Source organism: Rhinopithecus roxellana, chromosome 6 (assembly GCF_007565055.1).
Source record: "Rhinopithecus roxellana isolate Shanxi Qingling chromosome 6, ASM756505v1, whole genome shotgun sequence".
NCBI classification, from domain to species: domain Eukaryota; kingdom Metazoa; phylum Chordata; class Mammalia; order Primates; family Cercopithecidae; genus Rhinopithecus; species Rhinopithecus roxellana.
In genome coordinates, this window is record NC_044554.1 from 16022944 (window position 1) to 16043232 (window position 20289).

Consider the following 20289-nt stretch of genomic DNA (forward strand, 5'->3'; position numbering starts at 1 on the left):
CAGCAGCAAGGCTGATGAGATCTGGGTGGGAGGTTTTGGCTGGCTCAGGAAGGGATGGGGGCAGTCTTTGCAGGGGCCGCTCACAGTCCAACCTCCAGCGGGGTCCTCCACAGAGGGGGCATGGCCTGGTGGGTTTACCTGGGTTTGGGCATTGTGTGGGCCACTGGCCTTCATTGTCACACTTGAAACAGGCGTCAGGTGGAGATGGATTGCTAGGAGGCTTCTCTGTGGAGCTGCGGCCCCATAGGCCTGCAGGGCCCCTAATGGCGGAGGGGCCCTGCCTGTTTTTGCCTTTTACTTTCCTCGTCAGGATTGTTAAAGACTTTGAAGGCTAAATTAAGAAGGTCTCGTTGTGGGGTTTGAGGGCCGTCGTCAAGTTCTGAAGCTTGCGCCGAATATTGGGGATGGATTGGGAGAGGAACTGAAGGTTTAAAATAGAGGTTCCTTCTGGGCTGACTAGGTCTAGGCTGGTATATTTTCTCATGGCTTCAGTTAAATGAGAGAGAAAGAGGGCTGGGTTTTCGTCAGGACCTTGGGTGATTTCTGAAAGTTTTTCATAGTTTGCCACTTCATGGGCAGCCTTTTTGAGTCCTGCAAGGAGGCACACAATCATGTGGTCTCAACAGCAGCATCCAGAGGCCCTGTCTTGATAATCGCAGTGGGGGTCCTGGTTGGGGACTGCCTTTGCGCCAGTAGGCTGGGCAGGAGCTTGGTGATGAATTGTATCAGCGTGTGCCTGAGCTAGGGTCCAGATATGGCCCCAGTCTTCTGGGGTGAGGGTGGAAGAGAGGATAATTTAGAGGTCATGCCAAGTTAGTTCATAAGACTGGGTGAGGTACTGAAACTCTCTAATATAAGAGAGAGGGTCTTCTGGAAATGAACCCAGTCTTTTGTTAATTTGAGTGAGATCACTGAGGTGGAGAAGGGAACATAAACTTTAACAATACTTTCAGTTCCTGCGAATTCCTCAAGGGGGCACTCTAGCACAGGTGCTGAAGTAAGGGTGGGGCATGGGCCAAAGATGGCGCCTGAGCTAGTGTGGGTGGGAGAGAAGGAAGAACCTGGAAGTGGTTCCTGCTGAGGGTTTGAAGGGGGAAGAGGGGTTAAGCTGATAGGCAGTGGAGGATAGATAGGAGCGTAAGGTGGCAGGATGGGTTTACAGGCTTCAGGAGAAGGCGGCGAGGAAGGAGAATGAGTACAGGCCATGCTAGAGTTGTCCTGAGGAAAGGACGGTGTAGGAAAAGAAGTGGTGATACTGCTGACTGGGAAGATGAGGGCTGAGAAGATTGCGGCTGAGAAGATAAAGAGGAGGCTTGGGGGATTAAAGAAGACAATTGAGAGGGAGAAGTAGGGGCTGGGAGGGGTGGACAGCAGTCTGCTGGATCTAATGAGGAGAAAGAGGTAGGATTGGGAGGAGAAAGGCGATCTGGGTGGTGATAATGGAGGAGGATTTGAATAGGTAAGCAAGAATTACAGAGGTTGGGTTGTGATCTGAGTGCAAAAAGGGCTGGACCAAAGGAATTTCTCCCCATTTCTCCAGTCATCAGCAATAATTGCTTAAGTCAGTTAAAATTGTAAGGTCAAATGTTCCATTTGTGGGCAATTTGGACCCATTATCCAATTCATATTAATAGTGGCCAGTCTGAATTGCAAAAAAAGACAAGGCGCTTAGGGTGGATATCTTGCTTGAGGCCTAAGGTTTGCAGGGTTTTTGTTTTTGTTTTTTTTTTCAAACGGACTGTCACTCTGTCACCCAGGCTGGAGTGCAGTGACGTGATCTTGGCTCACTGCAAGCTCCGCCTCCCTGGTTCACGCCATTCTCCTGCCTCAGCCTCCCAAGTAGCTGGGACTACAGGCGCCCGCCACCATGCCCAGCTAATTTTTGGTATTTTTAGTAGAGATGGGGTTTCACTGTTAGCCAGGATGGTCTTGATCTCCTGACCTCGTGATCTGCCCACCTCAGCCTCCCAGGTTTACAGGTTTTTTTTTTTTTTCAACACAGGTTTTTTATGAGGCAGCATAGAAGGCTGTTTTTTGGAATGGAGGATGGGGAGTTTCCCATAACGGAGGGTAGGCTCCAGAGAACAGGGAAAAAGGAGACCATCCTGGACGGCCGGAGGGAGATGATAAAAGGAGTGATCGTCATCACTGCCTTTTTCATTCCCGGAAAGGGATAAAATGGCTTAGAGGCGTCCCCCTAAGACCAGATGATAAGCGAGTACCTGGCACACGTCAGAGCCTTCTTGGACCAACGCTGGATTTTTGGACTGGAGAAGCCAAGAGAGGCCATGTGGATTTTTCCCTGTTAACCGGGCTCCTGGGAAACTTACTGGTAGGTGAGATCAGTGACTGATGTGCATGCACAGAGAAGCGACCGGAGGCTGAGGAGCGTCCTTTGTCCGGCTGCTGTGGCCTGCTTTCTGGGGTGGAGGGGTAGGTCCACTGGGGACGTGAACTGGAGCCGCTCCCGGGTTTCAGCACCAGATAAAAGGTTCTTGTATCCGTTCAGACTCTGAGAGCATGCCAACAGACAACACGAGGCGGTGTGGAGCAACATGTTGTTTTAATGAGCACCTGGGTGCAGGTGGGCTGAGGCCTAAAATGGTGTTAGCACCAAAATGAATACAGGGCAGGGGTTTTATAGTCTTCTGTAAACAGGAAGTGTCCCAGTCTGACTTAACTGCTATGTGGTACCCAGATGGCCTTTTTCTCGATCTTCGGGGTAGGTGTCTTCTGGCCGGCTTTCTTCCTCCTTCTGCTATCTTGCTGACTCACGCTGCTGGCACAAGTGACCTTGCGCCTTGGGACTGGGCCTGAGAAGGGAGGAGTTACTCATTCCTTCAAACTTTCAGGCCCTGGGGAGAATCTTTCAAAAATAAAATGAACACAAATGAAAGGAAGACTGATAACCATCATTTTACTCCCTACTTTCATAAGTCCAACATTTTAAAATGTCACATATAAGTGAAATCATGCAGAATTTGTCTTTCCGTGCCTGGAAGAGCAGATTTTAAATGTTTTCTTCACACACAAAAATGATAATTATGTGAGGTGGTGATTTGTTAATTATTAACCCGATTTACTCATTCCATGCTATAAACATAAATCAAAACATCACATTTTACCCATAAATGCATTTTAATTATTATTTGTCAATTAAAAATAAAACTAATAAAAGAAAATAGATAGCTACATTAATACTGGGGGAAAAGCATTAAAGCAAAAAGCATTTTTAGGAATAAAATATTTCTGTCTTCTAACCAATGCATTTTGTTAAATTTGTTATGATTATTGATATACTTGGATTCATTTTTCTCCTTTCATTTTATACTATTTATTATCTTTTTTATATGTTTTATTTTTCCCCTTTCCTGACTTTATTTGTTGACTTTTTAAAAAATAAAAACATTTAAAGAAATTTCAATAGCTTCTAGGATAGATGTGGTTTTTGGTTACATTGATGAACGGTATAGTGGTGAAGTCAGATTTTAGTGCACCCATTTCCAAGTAGTGTACTATTCATTGAGTATTTAAATCTATCCCCTTTTTTCTACTTTCATGTTTTAGATGGTATACATTCTATTTCTACAGTTTTACTGGTTGCTCTTAAATATTTTTAACATATTGTAGAAGGTAAACATTCTATTTCTACTGTTTTACTGGTTACTCAAATATTTTTAATGTGTACATTTATTATTAAGGCCTAAAGTAAATTAATATTTATAGTTTCTTCTTGAATAATAATTGAAATTTAGAACACTAACTCTTGATTACTCTCTCTGGTGTTAGAGTGTTGTTATTGTCTATTGTTTTTGTTCCATCTTATTTTTCTACCCCCACGTGAGTCATCATGATACTGTTTTATAAAGTTAATGGCTTTACCCATATACTTATTAGATTTTTTGCCCATTGTTATTATTTGCATTTCATGCCTTTCTTCTGATTTCAGTGTTCTTTAGAAATTCCTTTGTGAAGGGTCCTTTGGAAGCAGACTCTCAGTGTGTGTCTCAAAGTGTCTTTAAATTTTTTTTTTTTTTTTTTGAGATGGGAGTCTCACTCTGTCTCCCAGGCTGGAGTGCAGTGGCACCATCTTGGCTCACTGCAACCTCCGCCTCCCTGGTTCAAGCGATTTTCCTGCCTCAGCCTCCTGAGTAGCTGGGATTACAGGTGCATGCCACCACACCCAGATAATTTTTGTATTTTTAGTAGAGATGTGGTTTCGCCATGTTGGCCAGGCTGGTCTCAAACTTCTGACCTTAGGTGATCCGCCCACCTTGGCCTTCCAAAGTGTTGGGATTATGGGCATCAGCCACCATGCCTGGCCTTAAATTTTTTAGAGACAGAGTGTTGCTATGTTACCCAGGCTGGCCTTCAATTCTTGGGCTTAAGTAATCTTCTTGCCTCAGCCTCTCAAGTAGCTGGGACTACAGGTGTACTACATGCCTGGCAAAAATGTGTGTGTGTGTGGTTTTTTTGTTTGTTTGTTTGTTTTTGAGACAGAGTTTCGCTCTTACTGCCTAGGCTAGAGTGCAATGGCGCGATCTCAGCTAACTGCAACCTCCGCCTCCTGGGTTCAAGCGATTCTCCTGCCTCAGCCTCCCGAGTAGATGGGATTACAGACATGTGCCACCACGCCCGTCTAATTTTGTATTTTTAGTAGAGATGGGGTTTCTTTATCTTGGTCAGGCTGGTCTTGAACTCCTGACCTTGGGTGAGCTGCCCGCCTCAGCCTCCCAAAGTGTTGGGATTACAGGCGTGAGCCACTGTGCCTGGCCAAAAGTGTCTTAATACTCATTTTTGAGTTGTAATTTACTTGCATATGGTATCTCAGATTGATAGTTTCTGCTGACTTCCACCTTATGTTGTTCTGTCTACGTGACAGTCTTTTGTAAGTAATCTGTCCAATTGCCTGAAAAATTTTCCTGTGCTTTAGCCTCTTACAGTTTCTCTATAATGCCATTGGTATATTTTCACTTTCTTGCTTGGAACTTCTTGTGCTTTTTGAATCTGAAAATTGTTACTTTTCATCAGTTCTAGAACATTTTAGTCTGTGGTATTTTTAAATTTTGCTTTGATTTTATTCTCTTTATTCTCTTCTGGAAATTCTGTAAAGATGTATGTTGGACCTTTTCATGTTATGTAATGTGTCTCTTAATATCCTTTATATTTTTTATCTCTTTATCTCCCTATATCTTATCCTGTGTAATTTCTTCAGGTACATATTCATTTGTTGAGTCTATTCTCAGCTGAGTTGCATCTGCTATGTAACTCACCCACTGAGTTTTAAATTTCAATAATTATATTTTTAATTTTCATGAATTTTATTTGGTTATTTTACAGATCTTCCCAGTCCTGTTTGACATTTGTCTCAAGAGTTTTATTCACTTTAAAGGTTTCTTTTGAATCTTGTTGGAGTTTCTTTTCCTCGTATGTTTTGCAGTTTTTGATTGTGTGCTTGTTTTTGGAGGGCTTAATCTGTGGGTATCCTGTAAGGCTTGGCTTGAATGTGTCTGTGTCTCTTTAGAGAGAATGATATTTATTTCTGCCAAATGTCTCAGAGTTATTACTAGTGGAACCTCTTTGCACATTAATGTATCAAATCCAGTTACAAAGGTAATAAATTCAAATTGGATCCCAGGCATGATAAAATTTAAATCCCAACACACATAATCACTGGCTTTTGGTTACAAACTCTTTTTTTTCTTTTTTCATCCACTTTAAAAAAATATATTTATTATTATTTCTGTTTAACCCAAACAAAAAATGGTCAATATGGTTACAAATTCTTTGAGAGATTTTATTTTATTTTATTTGAAACAGCATCTTACTCTATTGCCCAGGCTGGAGTGCAGTCGCGTGATGATGGCTTACTGCAGCCGCAGTCTCCCAGGCTCAAATAATTCTCCCATCTCAACCTCTAGAGTAGCTGGGACTAGGGACTACTTTTTAAAATTTTTAGTTGAAATGGGGTTTCACTATGTTGCCCAGCCTGGTCTTGAACTCCTGGGCTCAAGCAAGCCTCCCACCTCAGCCTCCTAAAGTGCTGGAATTACAGGTGTGAGCCACTGTGCCTAGCTGGAGATCTTTTTCATACCAGGCTAGATACCTTAGTTTTTGTTTTATCAAGAGATAGATTTCTTTTCCCTCCCCTCCTGTACCCTCCCCTCCCCTCCCCTCCCCTCCCCTCCCCTCCCTTCCATTCCCCTCCCTTCCATTCCCCTCCCGTTCCCCTTTTCTGACAGTCTCGCTCTGTCGCCAGGCTGGAGTGCAGTGGTGTAATCTCGGCTCCCTGCAACCTCCACCTCCTGGGTTCAAGCATTTCTCCTGCCTCAGCCTCCCAAGTAGCTGGGATTACAGACATGTGTAACCATGCCCTACTAATTTTTGTATTTTTAGTAGAGACGGGGTTTTACCATGTTGGCCAAGCTGGTCTTGAACTCCTGACCTCAAGCAGTCCACCTGCCTCTGCCACCTAAAGTGCTGGGATTACAGTCATGATTTCTTTCTAACTGTTTAGTAATCCTGGATTTTTCTCTCTCTCTCTTTTCTTTTTCTTTTTTTTTTTTTCTGACTCAGTTACAATTACAGTCACACATTGCTTAATGATGGGGACACCTTTTGAGAAGTGTGTTGTTAGGTGATTTTGTTATTGTGTGAACATCATAGAGTGTACTACACAAACCTAGATGGTTTAATCCAGTATACACCTGGGCTGTATGGTATAGCCTATTGCTCCTAGACTACAGGCCTGTACAGCATGTTACTGTACTAAATATTGTAGGCAATTGTAGCACAATGGTAAGTGTGTATTTAAACATATAAAATGTATGGTAAAAATATGGTAAAAAACATTAAAACTGGCACATCTATATATGGCACTTATCAATGGAGGACTAGAAGTTGCTCTAAGTGAGTCAGTGAGTGAGTGTTGAGTGAATGTGAAGGCCTAGGGTATTACTGTACACAACTACAGATAGAGTACTACACTTTATAAACAGTGTACACTTAGGTTACACTAGATTTATTTAAAAATTAAGTAATTGTGCTATGATATTACAATGGCTATGATGTTACTAGACAATAGAAATTTTTCAGCTCCATTATAATCTTATGGGACCACTGTCATACATGCAGCCCATCATTGACTGAAACATCATTATCCAGAGCATGGCTGTACCAGCTTTGTACAGGCCTGATGACTTTCTTGTGTCTCTGCATGGCCAGTAAAATCTGAACCCATTTTATTATGAAAAGTAGCAACCATCTTTATTGTTCCTCCCTCCCAAGTAACTATAGCATGAAGCACCTTATTATCAGTCTGGGTTTACAAGGATTGGGTCCTTGCATATTTGTTTTACTTTCTTGACAACTGAATTATGCTTTTAAGAAATGTTTCTTTTAGCGTTTATTGATGTTTTGTACCAGAAGGATTTCCTGGTTTTTTGGTCTACCACATTTCCAGAAGTAGAAGCCAAAATGTGTTTATTGCTCTTTCCCAGGAATCCTTTTTTTTTCTTCTCTGAGGAATCCTACATCTTTAGAAGGAATGCAGTTCAGTTCAGCAGACGGTATTGATTGCCTTCTATGTACCAACGACTATTTATGGAAATCATTAGTTTTCTAGCAGAATTCTATCTTCATTCAAAAAATAAAACAAATATGCTTATCTTTCTCACCATCCTTCTGCAACTATCAATTACAAGGATTATATTATATAAAAAGAGTCAGCAGATAGGTTCCAGTACTTTAGCTAAAACTCCTGTCTTGAGATAAAATTCTAGCACTTAAACTCTTGCTATTTGCAAAGTATGGATTACATTATCATTACTAATGCATGTGTGCACCCATGTGCGTGTACACACACACACACACACACACAAGGTAAGTGGACAACTTACATCAAAGTTCACATATTTTTCAAAGTTGTGTGTTTTTCTTTGTGTTTAGATTTTCATCTACCTCAGTTTAAAAGATGTGATAATATGTGGTCAAGTTAATCATGCCTGGATGTTGATGACACAGCTGAACTCACTGTGGAATGCTGTAAGTAGATACTAACTGAACTATGTCTTCACACTAATTCTTAAAAGGAGAATGGACTGCTGTGAAGCCAACTATTGTGGGGACACCTTCTTCCCTGCTCTGTAGTCACCAGCAGCAAGTGAATTTGGTTTTCTTTTGTCCAGACACAAGCCTAGGGGAAGAGATAAAAAAGATAATAATGCTATTTTAAGAGATACATCATTAGTATTTTAAAATGTAAATGGTAGATATAAATGAATAACATTTTTGGATTGAAACAAAGCTCCATTTTATTGGATAGTTTTGTACTCCATTCTGGTTTTATGACTGTGTGCCTACTTCCTTTTCATGAGCATAGACTATATGTTGAGTCCATGACTATGGGAAAGATATTTAGAGTGTGAGGTGTGCAATAGCTTTTTCTTAACTCATAATTTTTGGAAGGGTTATTTCCATTAAAAAGAGAGGATTATGCTGGGTACAGTGGCTCATGCCTGTAATCCTTGCACTTTGGAAGGCCAAGGCAGGTGGATCACCTGAGGTCAGGAGTTTGAGACCAGCCCAACATGGTGAAACCCTATCTCTACTAAAAATACAAAAATTAGCCATGCACAGTGGCAGTTGCCTGTAATCCCAGCTACTCAGGAGGCTGAGGCAGGAGAATCGCTTGAGCCTGGGAGGTGGAGGTTGCAGTGAGTGGAGACTGTGCCACTGCATTCCAGCCTGGGCAACAGAGCAAGACTCTGTATCATTCAAAAAAAAAAAAAAAGAAAAGAGAGGATTGGCTGGGTGCTGTGGCTCACACCTGTAATCCAAGCATTTTGGGAGGCCGAGGTAGGCGGATCACGAGATCAAGAGATTGAGACCATCCTGGCCAACCTCGTCTCTAAAAATTAGCTGGGCGTGGTGGTGTGCGCCTGTAGTCCCAGCTACTTGGGAGGCTGAGGCAGGAGAATTGCTTGAACCCAGGAGGCGGAGGTTGCAGTGAGCCAAGATCACACCACTGCATTCCAGCTTGGCAACAGAGCGAGACTCTGTCTCAAAAAAATAAAAAAAGAGAGGATTACGGATTACAAGGATGACCTTAGTGTACCTGGGTGATGGTATGCAAAACTGATAAGGGCAGAGTCTTTTGGAGTGGCCAGGGCTGATTGATAAACAATAACATTGCTAACACAGTATTGCTAATGTTGTCAGCTAAAAGTTTACGTTTGTGAACATCCAATTGCCTGTGAACAGGCAATTTCTCATTGCCTTCTGAATAAAGATATTGTTTGTGCTAAAAATGCTGATTATAATTGTGCCACATTTGAACACTCACAAATAAAAGCAGAAATAGGAGGATGGAGCAACATACAATTGTGGAAAGAGAAATTTGCTGAACATAAAGCAGTGTAACTTCCTACCCTGGTTTTGTTCCTCACTGCCATGTGCTTATAATGCTGTCCATCTTTATCCAGTGAGGTCTCTGGGCAGAAGCGTTGGCTTTTTCTAACTCCTGCCAGCTTCCTCAAGACATGTCATGATCTAAATATTGTATATATTCTTTCTCCTCTAGACCATTTGGATGCATTTTTTTCTTCTTTATAGGTTTTCCGAAGGAAAAAGCAACATCCCCAAATATCTGTAACATAATTTAGAGATTTATCACTTTAAGCCAGTGGTTCTCAAAGTGTGGTACTGGGACCAGTAGTATCAGCATCACCCAATACCTTGTTGGAAATGCAAATTCTTAGGCTCCATCCCAGACCTACTGAGTCAGAAACTCTTAGGGTAGCAAACAGTAATCTGTTTTAACAACCCCCTAGATGATTCTGATGCACGCTAACGTTCGAGAATCACTGAGTTAAACTAAAAATAAAATTAAGACAGGAATACCTAATTTGTTAGCTAAGATAGGTTTGGTAAGATGAAATCAGTTATTTTCTTGCCATTGTTGCACAGAGCGAGAGTAGTGCAACTGAGAATGGGATGGTGTCCAGATGCAATGTAAAGATGTTGAGTTAACTTATGAAGCTAGAGCCCCTGACACCTTCTCAACTGCTTTTAATTTCTTTGAGTTAAGTTTTAGAGCTTCTACAAAATGGCGCCAGGCCCCCTATTCATAGGTCAGTCTGAGCACGTGATACCATCAGTGCCTCAATCATTAGCACTAAGGAGGGGTTGTGAAGTCAGCTATTGACTGGACTTTAGACAACAGGGAAAATGTTGCCACTGAACGTTGGTTGATGGTGTAAATGACCATGTTTGTTGATATTAAAGTATCTTACAAGAAACAGACAAGAGAAGTTGTTGGGGGACGTGTGGTTATTTGCTTATTTTTTATTGTTGGCTGAGTCCTCTCCTCAATGTCTCTTTGCAACGAGAAACACAAACATGTTTCAGGTTAAAAAATAGTACTGTGGCAAGAATAGTACATAAGTGCCAGCCTAGGAGTTCATATTAGAAAATGCCAGAGTGTATGTGTTTCTGCATGCATGCAGACACACTAAGAATGTCAAATATGATTTATGTGTTGTTTATTTTAGTCCTATTCCATGCTTTTTAAAATTTATGTACTCCATATTTTGTGTGCTTTGTCATGTCTTTTTGAAGTAATAATAGTAGCTAATATTTATTGAATGCTTTCTTATATGCCAGATGCTACACTAAGTATTTTATTTGCATTTTCTCAGTTTGTCTCTTTAGCCTCCTGAGTTAGGCACTATTATTTTTCCCATTTTACAGATGGAAAAAAAACTAAGCCTTAGTTAAGTCATAGCCAACATGGTTAAATGGCCAGGATGGGATTCACATTCTGATCTGTCTGACTAGAAAGTATGTGCTCTTAATTGTCAACTATTTATAAGGGAATGCCAAGTCTGCCATTTGCCTTTCCCCTAACTGGCAGCATAGAATTTCTCCTCTTAAGGTTCTTTAACAATGATATAACCTTGAGCTCTGAGACCCAACTTTCATAAAACACTTGGCATTAACGAGTAATGTTCATGAAGGGTTCGGGTCCAGTAAGTCCTCTAGATACTGTGCATTTTGTCCCTGAATTGAATCAGCCAACCAGAGAGCAGCACACTTGGACTCTATTGCTTTAGATTTTCTCTTTCTGAGTTGTGCTTTTTTGCCCTGAATTCAGCTTTTGTCCAGTGGTTTGTTATATAGAAGTAACTCAATTTATTTAATCTGTCTGCTATCAAAAGACATTTAGGTTGTTTCCTATCTTTTGTTAATAAAATCTTGTGGTGAATGTCCTGTTTCTCAGTGTTTCGTTGTATATATGTATGATTATATTGGCAGGATAAATTCTTAGAAGTAGAATTGTTAAGGCAAAGGTTGGATTCATTTATAATCACAAAATTGGCCAGGCACGGTGGCTCATGCCTCTAATCCCAGCACTTTGGGAGACTGAAGCAGGTGGATCATTTGAGGTCAGGAGTTTGAGACCCGCCTGGCCAACATGGTGAAACCCCGTCTCTACTAAAAATACAAAAATTAGCCGGGTGTGGTGGCAGGTGCCTGTAATCCCAGCTACTCGGGAGGCTAAGGCAGGAGAATCACTTGAATCCAGGAGGCAGTGGTTGCAGTGAGCCAAGATCGTGCCTCTGCACTGCAGCCTGGACAACAGAGCGAGACTCTGTCCCCACTAAAAAATTATATATGTATATATATATATGTAAAGTCACAAAATTGTGTGGCGTTATGGAGTACTTTTTGCCCCCAAATTTCCTTAGCTCTATTTTTTTTTTTTAGATGGAGTTTTGCTCTGTCACCTACACTGGAATGCAGTGGCATGATCTCAGCGCACTGCAACCTCAGCCTCCTGGGTTCAAGCAATTCTCCTGCCTTAGCCTCCTGAGTAGCTGGGATTACAGGTGCACGCTACCACACCTGGCTAATTTTTGTATTTTCAGTAGAGACAGGGTTTCACCATGTTGGTCAGGCTGGTCTCAAACTCCTGACCTCAGGTGATCCGCCCGCCTTGGCCTTCCAAAGTGCTAGGATTATAGGCGTGAGCCACCATGCCAGGCCTATACTTTTTTTTTGTATCTGATATCACATTGTTATTTTAATTTATGTATCTCAACTCACAAGAGAGACTGAACATTATCTTATATGTCAGGAAACCATTTTGCATTTACATTTTTTATCCTAATTTACTATATTTTTATCAGCCAACTCAAATCATTTTTGGGAACAAGCAAAAATGTATGTGTGTATGTGTTGAAATTTCCATACTGTACTAAATAGAACATTCAAACTAACATTTCAGTCTTTTTTTCTGTCTGGAAATGATGTGATGAAGAGCTTTTAGTACTAGATGCTTTAAAATATTTTAAATTTTTACATGAAACAGATCTTATTTCTTTTCAAATAATTTCAACTTTTGTTTTAGATATAACGGGTACATGCTCAGGTTTGTTGCTTGGGAATATCATGTGATGCTAAGGTTTGGGGTACAGATTCCATTATCCAGATAGTGAGCATAGTACCCAATAGGTAGTTTTTCTAAACCAGCCCGCACCTTCCAGTAGTCCACATAAATATGCAGATGTGCTCCCATATTTATGTTTGGATATGCTCAATGTTTAGCTTCCACTTATAAGTAAGAACATGCAGTATTTAGTTTTCTGCTTCTGCATTAATTTGTTTGGGATGATGGCCTCTAGCTCCATCTGTGTTGCTGCAAAGGACATGATTTCATTCTTTTTTATGGCTATGCAGTATTCTGTCGTGTATATCTACCACTTTTTCTTTATTCGATGTACTGTTGATTAAATATGTGGTTGATTCCACATCTTTGCTATTGTGAGTAACACAGAGATGAACATATGAGTGCATGTGTCTTTTTGGTAGAATGATTTATTTTTCTTTGGATATTTACCCAGTAATGGGATTACTGGGTTGAATGGTAGCTCTGTTTTTAAGTTCTTTGAGAAATCTCCGGACTGCTTCCCACAGTGGTTAGATTAATTTACATTCCTACCAATGGTGTATAAGTGTTCTCTTTTCTCCACAACTTTGCCAGAGTCTGTTGTTGTGTGACTTTTTAATAATAAACATTCTGAGCCGGGCATGGTGGCTCACACCTGTAATCCCAGCACTTTGGGAGGCCGAGGCGGGCGGATCATGAGGTCAAGAGATCAAGACCATCCTGACCAACCTGGTGAAACCCTGTCTCTACTAAAAATGCAAAAAGTAGCTGGGCGTGGTGGCATGCGCCTGTAGTCCCAGCTACTCAGGAGACTGAGGCAGGAGAACCGCTTGAGCCTGGGAGGCAGAGGTTGCAGTGAGCTGAGCTGAGATCGTGCCACTGCACTCCAGTCCGGCGACAGAGCAAGACTCTGTCTAAAAAAAAAAAAAAAAAAAAAAAAAAAAAAAAAAAAAAAAAAAAAAGTCATTCTGACTGGTATGAGACAGTATCTTTTTTTTCATGGCAGAGTCTTGCTCTGTCATCCAGGCAAGAGTGCATTGGTCTAATCTCAGCTCACTGCAACCTCCACTTGTCAGGTTCAGGCAATTCTCATGCCTTGGCCTCCCCAGTAGCTGGGACTACAGGCGTGCACCACCACCCCTGGCTAATTTTCGTATTTCTAGTAAAGATGGGGTTTTGCCATGTTGGCTGGGCTCGTCTTGAACTCATGGCCTCAAGTGATCCGCCACTTTGGACTCCCAAAGTGCTGGGATTACAGGCATGAGCCACTGCGCCTGATCTCATTGTGATTTCAATTTGCATTTATCTGATAATGATGCGGAGCATTTTCTCATCTGTTTCTTGGCCACTTGTATTTCTTCTTTGAGAAGTGTCTGTTCATGTTCTTTGCCTATTTTTATGGGGTTGTTTTTGCTTGTTGATTTAAGTTCCCTATAGATTCTGGATATTAGGACTTTGTTGGATGCATAGTTTGCAAATATTCTTTCTCATTCTGTAGGTTGTCTGTCTGCTTCATTGATAGTTTCTTTTGCTGTACAGAAGTTCTTTAGTTAGGTCACGTTTGTCTATTATTGTTTTTGTTGCAATTGTTTTTGGGGACTTTCTCATTTCTTAATGCATTTTGTTTATTCTTTTTAGATTGATTTTTCCACAGTGAAAAATGTGATTCCAGATAAATATATACTGTCTACTTTGCAAAGGTGGCGTTTAAATATGCTGCGTTTGAATTTTCGTGGTTGTCTTCTCCGACCCAAAACTTTCAGATCTGTCAGTAAGTATGTTCATTACAACTATTTGTCTTGCTTTCCTGTATCACAATTAAACAAATATACAGAAAAGCATAGATTAGAAAGGAAACTTCAGTGACAGTTTTAGGTCATAAGGATACCAATTATAACCATTTAAAAAGTTTATAATATAGTACAGCTTTTACTGTATTGTGTGCCCTGGGAGTTGGTTCTTTGTCTATTCTGTGTTTTTTTTTTTTTTTTTTTTTTTTTTGAGACAGAGTCTTACTCTGTCTCCCAGGCTGGAGTGCAGTGGCACGATCTTGGATCACTGCAACCTCTGGCTCCTGGGTTCAAATGATTCTCGTGCCTCAGCCTGCCGAGTAGCTGGGACTACAGGCATGTGCCACCATGCCTGGCCAATTTTTTTGGTATTTTTAGTAGAGACAGAGTTTCACCATGTTGACCAGGCTGGTCTCAAACTCCTGACATCAAGTGATCCACCCGCCTTGGCCTCCAAAAGTGCTGGGATAACAGGAGTGAGCCACTGAGCCCGGCCGGTTCTTTGTCTATTCTTGACTACTCTTTTGGGGTCTAGTATTTGTATATCTATGGATCATCAATTTTTTCTACTAAAAATTATAAAACATACTCTTATTTTTAAAAATCTAACAATAGACAGTAAAACCATCTTTTTTCACCTCCCTCAAACTTATTCACTTAGTCAAAGGCATCCGATGTTATTAGTTTTCTGTTTTTCTAAAATACATTTCTATATATGTGATTAAAAATACACAACTTTACAACATGAAAGGAGTCATATTGTTTTATATTTTCTTTTATGTCCTGAAAATCTCTCCATGTCAGTACATTTAGATTCACTACATTCTTTTTAAATACTGTAAAATTATTTTCTATATTGTAGATGTAACATGCTTTATTTAACCTTCTTCCTTTTGATGGACATTGAGATTATTTACAATTTTTTCCAAACTGACTGCTTTGTACTTCCATTGTGATATTTGTCTTTAATCTATATATCCTTTAACCTATATATTCTTTGAGATGTATTTTCTGTCTGTCATATAAGGATTTCTGGAAATGAAAGAAACAGTATATTTCAAAAAAAAGTAGACATTCATATTGACTCCAGATTATCGGGAGAACCCGCTCCCAATGTTTAACAAGGGTTCTTTTTCTATTTCCTGTGTGTCTCGGCTGGGTTGAGAAATAAAGGGAAAGAGCACAAGAGAGAGAAATTTAAAGCTGGGTATCCGGGGGAGACATGACATGTCGGCAGGATCCGTGATGTTCCCCGAACCGTAAAACCAACAAGTTTTTATTAGCGATTTTCAAAAGGGGAGGGAGTGCACGAATAGGGTGTGGATCACAGACGTCACCATCACAAGGTAATAAAATATCACAAAGCAAATGGAGGCAGGGTGAGATCACAGGACCACCAGATGGGGCGAAATTAAAATTGCTAATGAAGTTTCGGGCACACATTGTCATTGATAACATCTTATCAGGAAACAGGGTTTGAGAGCAGACAACCTATCTGACCAAAATTTATTAGGTGGGAATTTTCCTCCTCCTAATAAGCCTGGGAGGGCTACAGGAGACCGGGGCTTATTTCATCCCTTCGGCTTCGACCATAAAAGATGGCACGCTTCTAAAGGGGGCCGTTCATAGGCCTACCCTCTGGGCGCATTCTCTTTCTCAGGGATGTTCCTTGCTGAGAAAAAGAATTCCGCGGTATTTCTCCTATTTGCTTATGAAAGAGGAGAAATATAGCTCTGTTCCATCCGGCTAACCGGCGGCCAGTTCAAAGTTACCTCTCTTGTTCCCTGAACATCGCTGTTATCCTGTTCTTTTTTAAAGATGCCCAGATTTCATATTGTTCAAACACACATGCTCTACAAACAATTTGTGCAGTTGACACAATCACAGGGTCCTGAGGTGACATTCATCCTCTTCAACTGACGAAGAAAATGACGGGATTAAGAGATTAAAGAAAGGCATAGGAAAACACAAGGGTATTGATTGGGGAAGTGATAAGTGTCCATGAAATCTTCACAATTTATGTTCAGAGATTACAGTAAAGACAGTCGTAAGAAATTATAAAAGTATTAATTTGGGGAACTAATAAATGTCCATGAAATCTTCACAATTTATGTTCTTCTGCCGCGGCTTCAGCCAGTCTCTCCGTTCGGGGTCCCTGACTTCCTGCAACACCGGATAATGAGAAAGAATGTCAACATAAATGTACAAATACCAGTTGAATAAGTCTAAAGATAATAAAGGGTAAAATGAAGTTGCATGAGAAAGCTATATATTGTATATAAAATCTAATACCATTTGTGTATAACTTTTCAGTTTGCAAAATTATGTATATTTTTACCTTTTATTTTGAAATAATTCCAAACAATATACATTACAATGGATTTTTAAGTACACACACATATAAAAAGCATGCATGAGAAAGAAAAACTCCAAATGCAAGACAGTGATTGTAAAAGTGGATAGAGAGAGTTTAATGGAAAGGGGAAGAAGTGAACAAGGAGTTTCAACTGTGTCTGTACATTTTTTATTGAAAAAAGAAGTTATGCAAAATGGAATAACTCTGATTGCTTATTGCTGGTGCTACACAAAGCTGTAGTTTTTTGTATGATGTTATTGTATCTGACCATGTATTAAGCTTTCTTCTTGGTTTTAATAGTTTGTCAATTGATTTTCTTGAATTTTCTAGGTAGACTGTCATATCTGGAACAGTTTCATTTTCATTCATGCCTATTCTTATCTCTTTTCTCTTTTTCTCATTTTATTACATTGCTTAGGACCTTTTCTGCAATGTTGAAAAGTAGCAGGCATATGCAGGAGTCTTGTTCATGGCTCCTTTTTCATATTTTTCATGAAAATAATGTTAATACATCTTTTAATTTCTGGGATACATCCTGTATGGGGATATAATGCTGTTTTCACCTTTATAGCAACTGTGTCCTGCATGTTCCTCATTCCGTCTGGTTACATCTGCCTTTGGATTTTTAGGAACTATTCGTTTCTGATCCACCAAGGCCATTCTTGCTTTGCCTTCCATGCATGTTATACATTTTTGAAAAAGAAATTCATTCTTGGATTTTGGGCAGGAGAGAGAAGCTGAACGTGTGCTTAGTCTGCCATTTTTAAACAATTTATTATGTTTGTAATAATAAAAATTTAATAAAATAATTATAAACCTTAAAGTGTTAGCCACCCAAACTTGCTCTCTCTGTCTCTGTTTTATTATTATTATTATTATTATACTTTAAGTTCTAGTATACATAGGTATACATGTGTCATGTTGGTTTGCTGCACCCATCAACTCATCATTTACATTAGGTATTTCTCCTAATGCTATCCCTCCCGCAGCCCCCTATCCCCTGATAGGCCCTGGTGTGTGATGTTCCCCACCCTGAGTCCAAGTGATCTCATTGTTCAGTTCCCACCTATGAGTGAGAACATGTGGTGTTTGGTTTTCTGTCCTTGTGATAGGTTGCTCAGAATGATGGTTTCCAGCTTCATCCCTGTCCCTGCAAAGGACATGAACTCATCCTTTTTATGGCTGTATAGTATTCCATGGTGTTATGTGCCACATTTTCTTGATCCAGTCTATCATTGATGGGCATTTGGATTGGTTCCAAGTCTTTGCTATTGTGAATAGTGCTGCAGTAAACATACGTGTGCATGTGTCTTTATAGTAGCATGATTTATAAACCCAGTAATGAATTCAAATGGTAATTCTAGTTCTAGATCCTTGAGGAATCACCATGTCTTCCACAATGGTTGAACTAATTTACACTCCCACCAACAGTGTAAAAGCATTCCTATTTCTCCACATCCTCTCCAGCATCTGTTGTTTCCTGACTTTTTAATGATTGCCTTTCTAACTGGCTTGAGATGGTATCTCATTGTGGTTTTGATTTGCATTTCTCTGATGACCAGTGATGATGAGCTTTTTTTCATGTGTCTGTTGGCTGCATAGATTTCTTCTTTTGAGAAGTGTCTGTTCATATCCTTTGCCCACTTTTTGATGGGTTTTTTTTTTTCTTGTAAATTTGTTTGAGTTCGTTGTAGATTCTGGATATTAGCCCTTTGTCAGATGGATAAATTGTAAAATTTTTCTTCCATTCTGTAGGTTGCCTGTTCACTCTGATGGTAGTTTATTTTTCCGTGCAGAAGCTCTTTAGTTTAATTAGATTCCATGTTTCTGTTTTGGCTTTTGTGGCCATTGCTTTTGGTATTTTAGTCATGAAGTCCTTGCCCATGCCTGTGTCCTGAATGGTATTGCCTAGGTTTTCTTCTAGGGTTTTTATGGTTTTAGGTCAGACATTTAAGTCTTTAATCCATCTTGAATTAATTTTTGTATAAGGTGTAGGGAAGGGATCCAGTTCCAGCTTTCTGCATATGGCTAGCCAGTTTTCCCAACACCATTTATTAAATAGGGAGTCCTTTCCCCATTTCTTGTTTTTGTCAGGTTTGTCAAAGATCAGATGCTTACAGATGTCTGGTGTTATTTCTGAGGCCTCTGTTCTGTTCCATTGGTCTATATATCTGTTTTGGTACCAGTACCATGCTGTTTTGGTTATTGTAGCCTTGTAGCATAGTTTGAAGTCAGGTAGTGTGATGCCTCCAGCTTTGTTCTTTTTGTTTAGGATTGTCTTGGCTATGTGGGCTCTTTTTTTGTTCCATATGAACTTTAAAGTAGTTTTTTCTTCTGTGAAGAAAGTCATTGGTAGCTTGATGGGGATGGCATTGAATCTATAAATTACCTTGGGCGGTATGGGCATTTTTGTGATATTGATTCTTCCTATCGATGAGCATGGAATGTTCTTCCATTTGTTTGCATTGTCTTATTTCATTGAGCAGTGGTTTGTAGTTCTCATTGAAGAGGTCCTTCACACCCCTTGTAATTTGTATTCCTAGGTATTTTATTCTCTTTGCAGCAATTGTGAATGGGAGTTCACTCATGATTTGGCTCTCTGTTTGTCTGTTAATGGTGTATAGAAATTCTTGTGATTTTTGCACATTGATTTTGTATCCTGAGGCTGCTGAAGTTGCTTATCAGCTTAAGGAGACTTTGGGCTTCAATGATGGGTTTTTCTAAATACACAGTCTTGTCATTTGCAAACAGAGACAATTTGACTTCCTGTTTTCCTCATTGAATACCCTTTATTTTTTTCTCTTGCCTGATTGCCCTGGCCAGAACTTCCAATACTTGTTGAATAGGAGTGGTGAGAGAGGGCATCCTTGCCTTGTGTTTATGTGATGGATTACGTTTATTGATTTGCGTATGTTGAACCAGCCTTGCGTTCCAGGGATGAAGCTGACTTGATCGTGGTGGATAAGTGTTTTGATGTGCTGCTGGATTTGATTTGCCATTATTTTATTGAGGATTTTTGCATCGATGTTTATCAGGGATATTGGTCTAAAATTCTCTTTTTTTGTTGTGTCTCTGCCAGGTTTGGTATCAGGATGATGTTGGCCTCATAAAATGAGTTGGGGAGGATTCCCTCTTTTTCTGTTGATTGGAATAGTTTCAGGAGGAATGGTACCAGCTCCTGTTTGTACTTCTGGTAGAATTTGGCTGTGAATCTGCCTGGTCCTGGACTTTTTTTGGTTGCTAGGCTATTCATTATTGCCTCAATTTCAGATCCTGTTATTGGTCTATTCAGAGATTCAACTTCTTCCTGGTTTAGTCTTGGGAGGGTGTATGTGTCCAGAAATTTATTGATTTCTTCTAGATTTTCTAGTTTATTTGCATAGAGGTGTTTATAGTATTCTCTGATGATAGTTTGTATTTCTGTGGGATCAGTGGTGATATCACCTTTATCATTTTTTATTGAGTATATTTGATTCTTCTCTCTTTTCTTCTTTATTAGTCTTGCTATCGGTCTATCAATTCTGTTGATCTTTTTAAAAAACAAACTCAGGCCGGGCGTCGTGGCTCATGCCTGTAATCCCAGCACTTTGGGAGGCCAAGGCGGGTGGATCACAAGGTCAGGAGATCAAGACCATCCTGGCTAACACGATGAAACCCCATTTCTACTAAAAATACAAAAAAATTAGTCGGGCATG

General features: G+C 40.0%; 1 protein-coding gene across 1 annotated transcript in view; it reads left to right on the top strand.

The window, feature by feature from the left end:
• The window catches only part of FBXL13 (F-box and leucine rich repeat protein 13), a 277423-nt gene that overhangs the window by 93910 nt on the left and 163224 nt on the right, over nt 1–20289 (top strand). Inside the window, exons 8-9 of the mRNA XM_030932545.1 lie at nt 7948–8043; nt 14087–14219. Coding sequence (XP_030788405.1) covers nt 7948–8043; nt 14087–14219 — 229 coding nt within the window. The remainder of the gene's footprint in view (nt 1–7947; nt 8044–14086; nt 14220–20289) is intronic.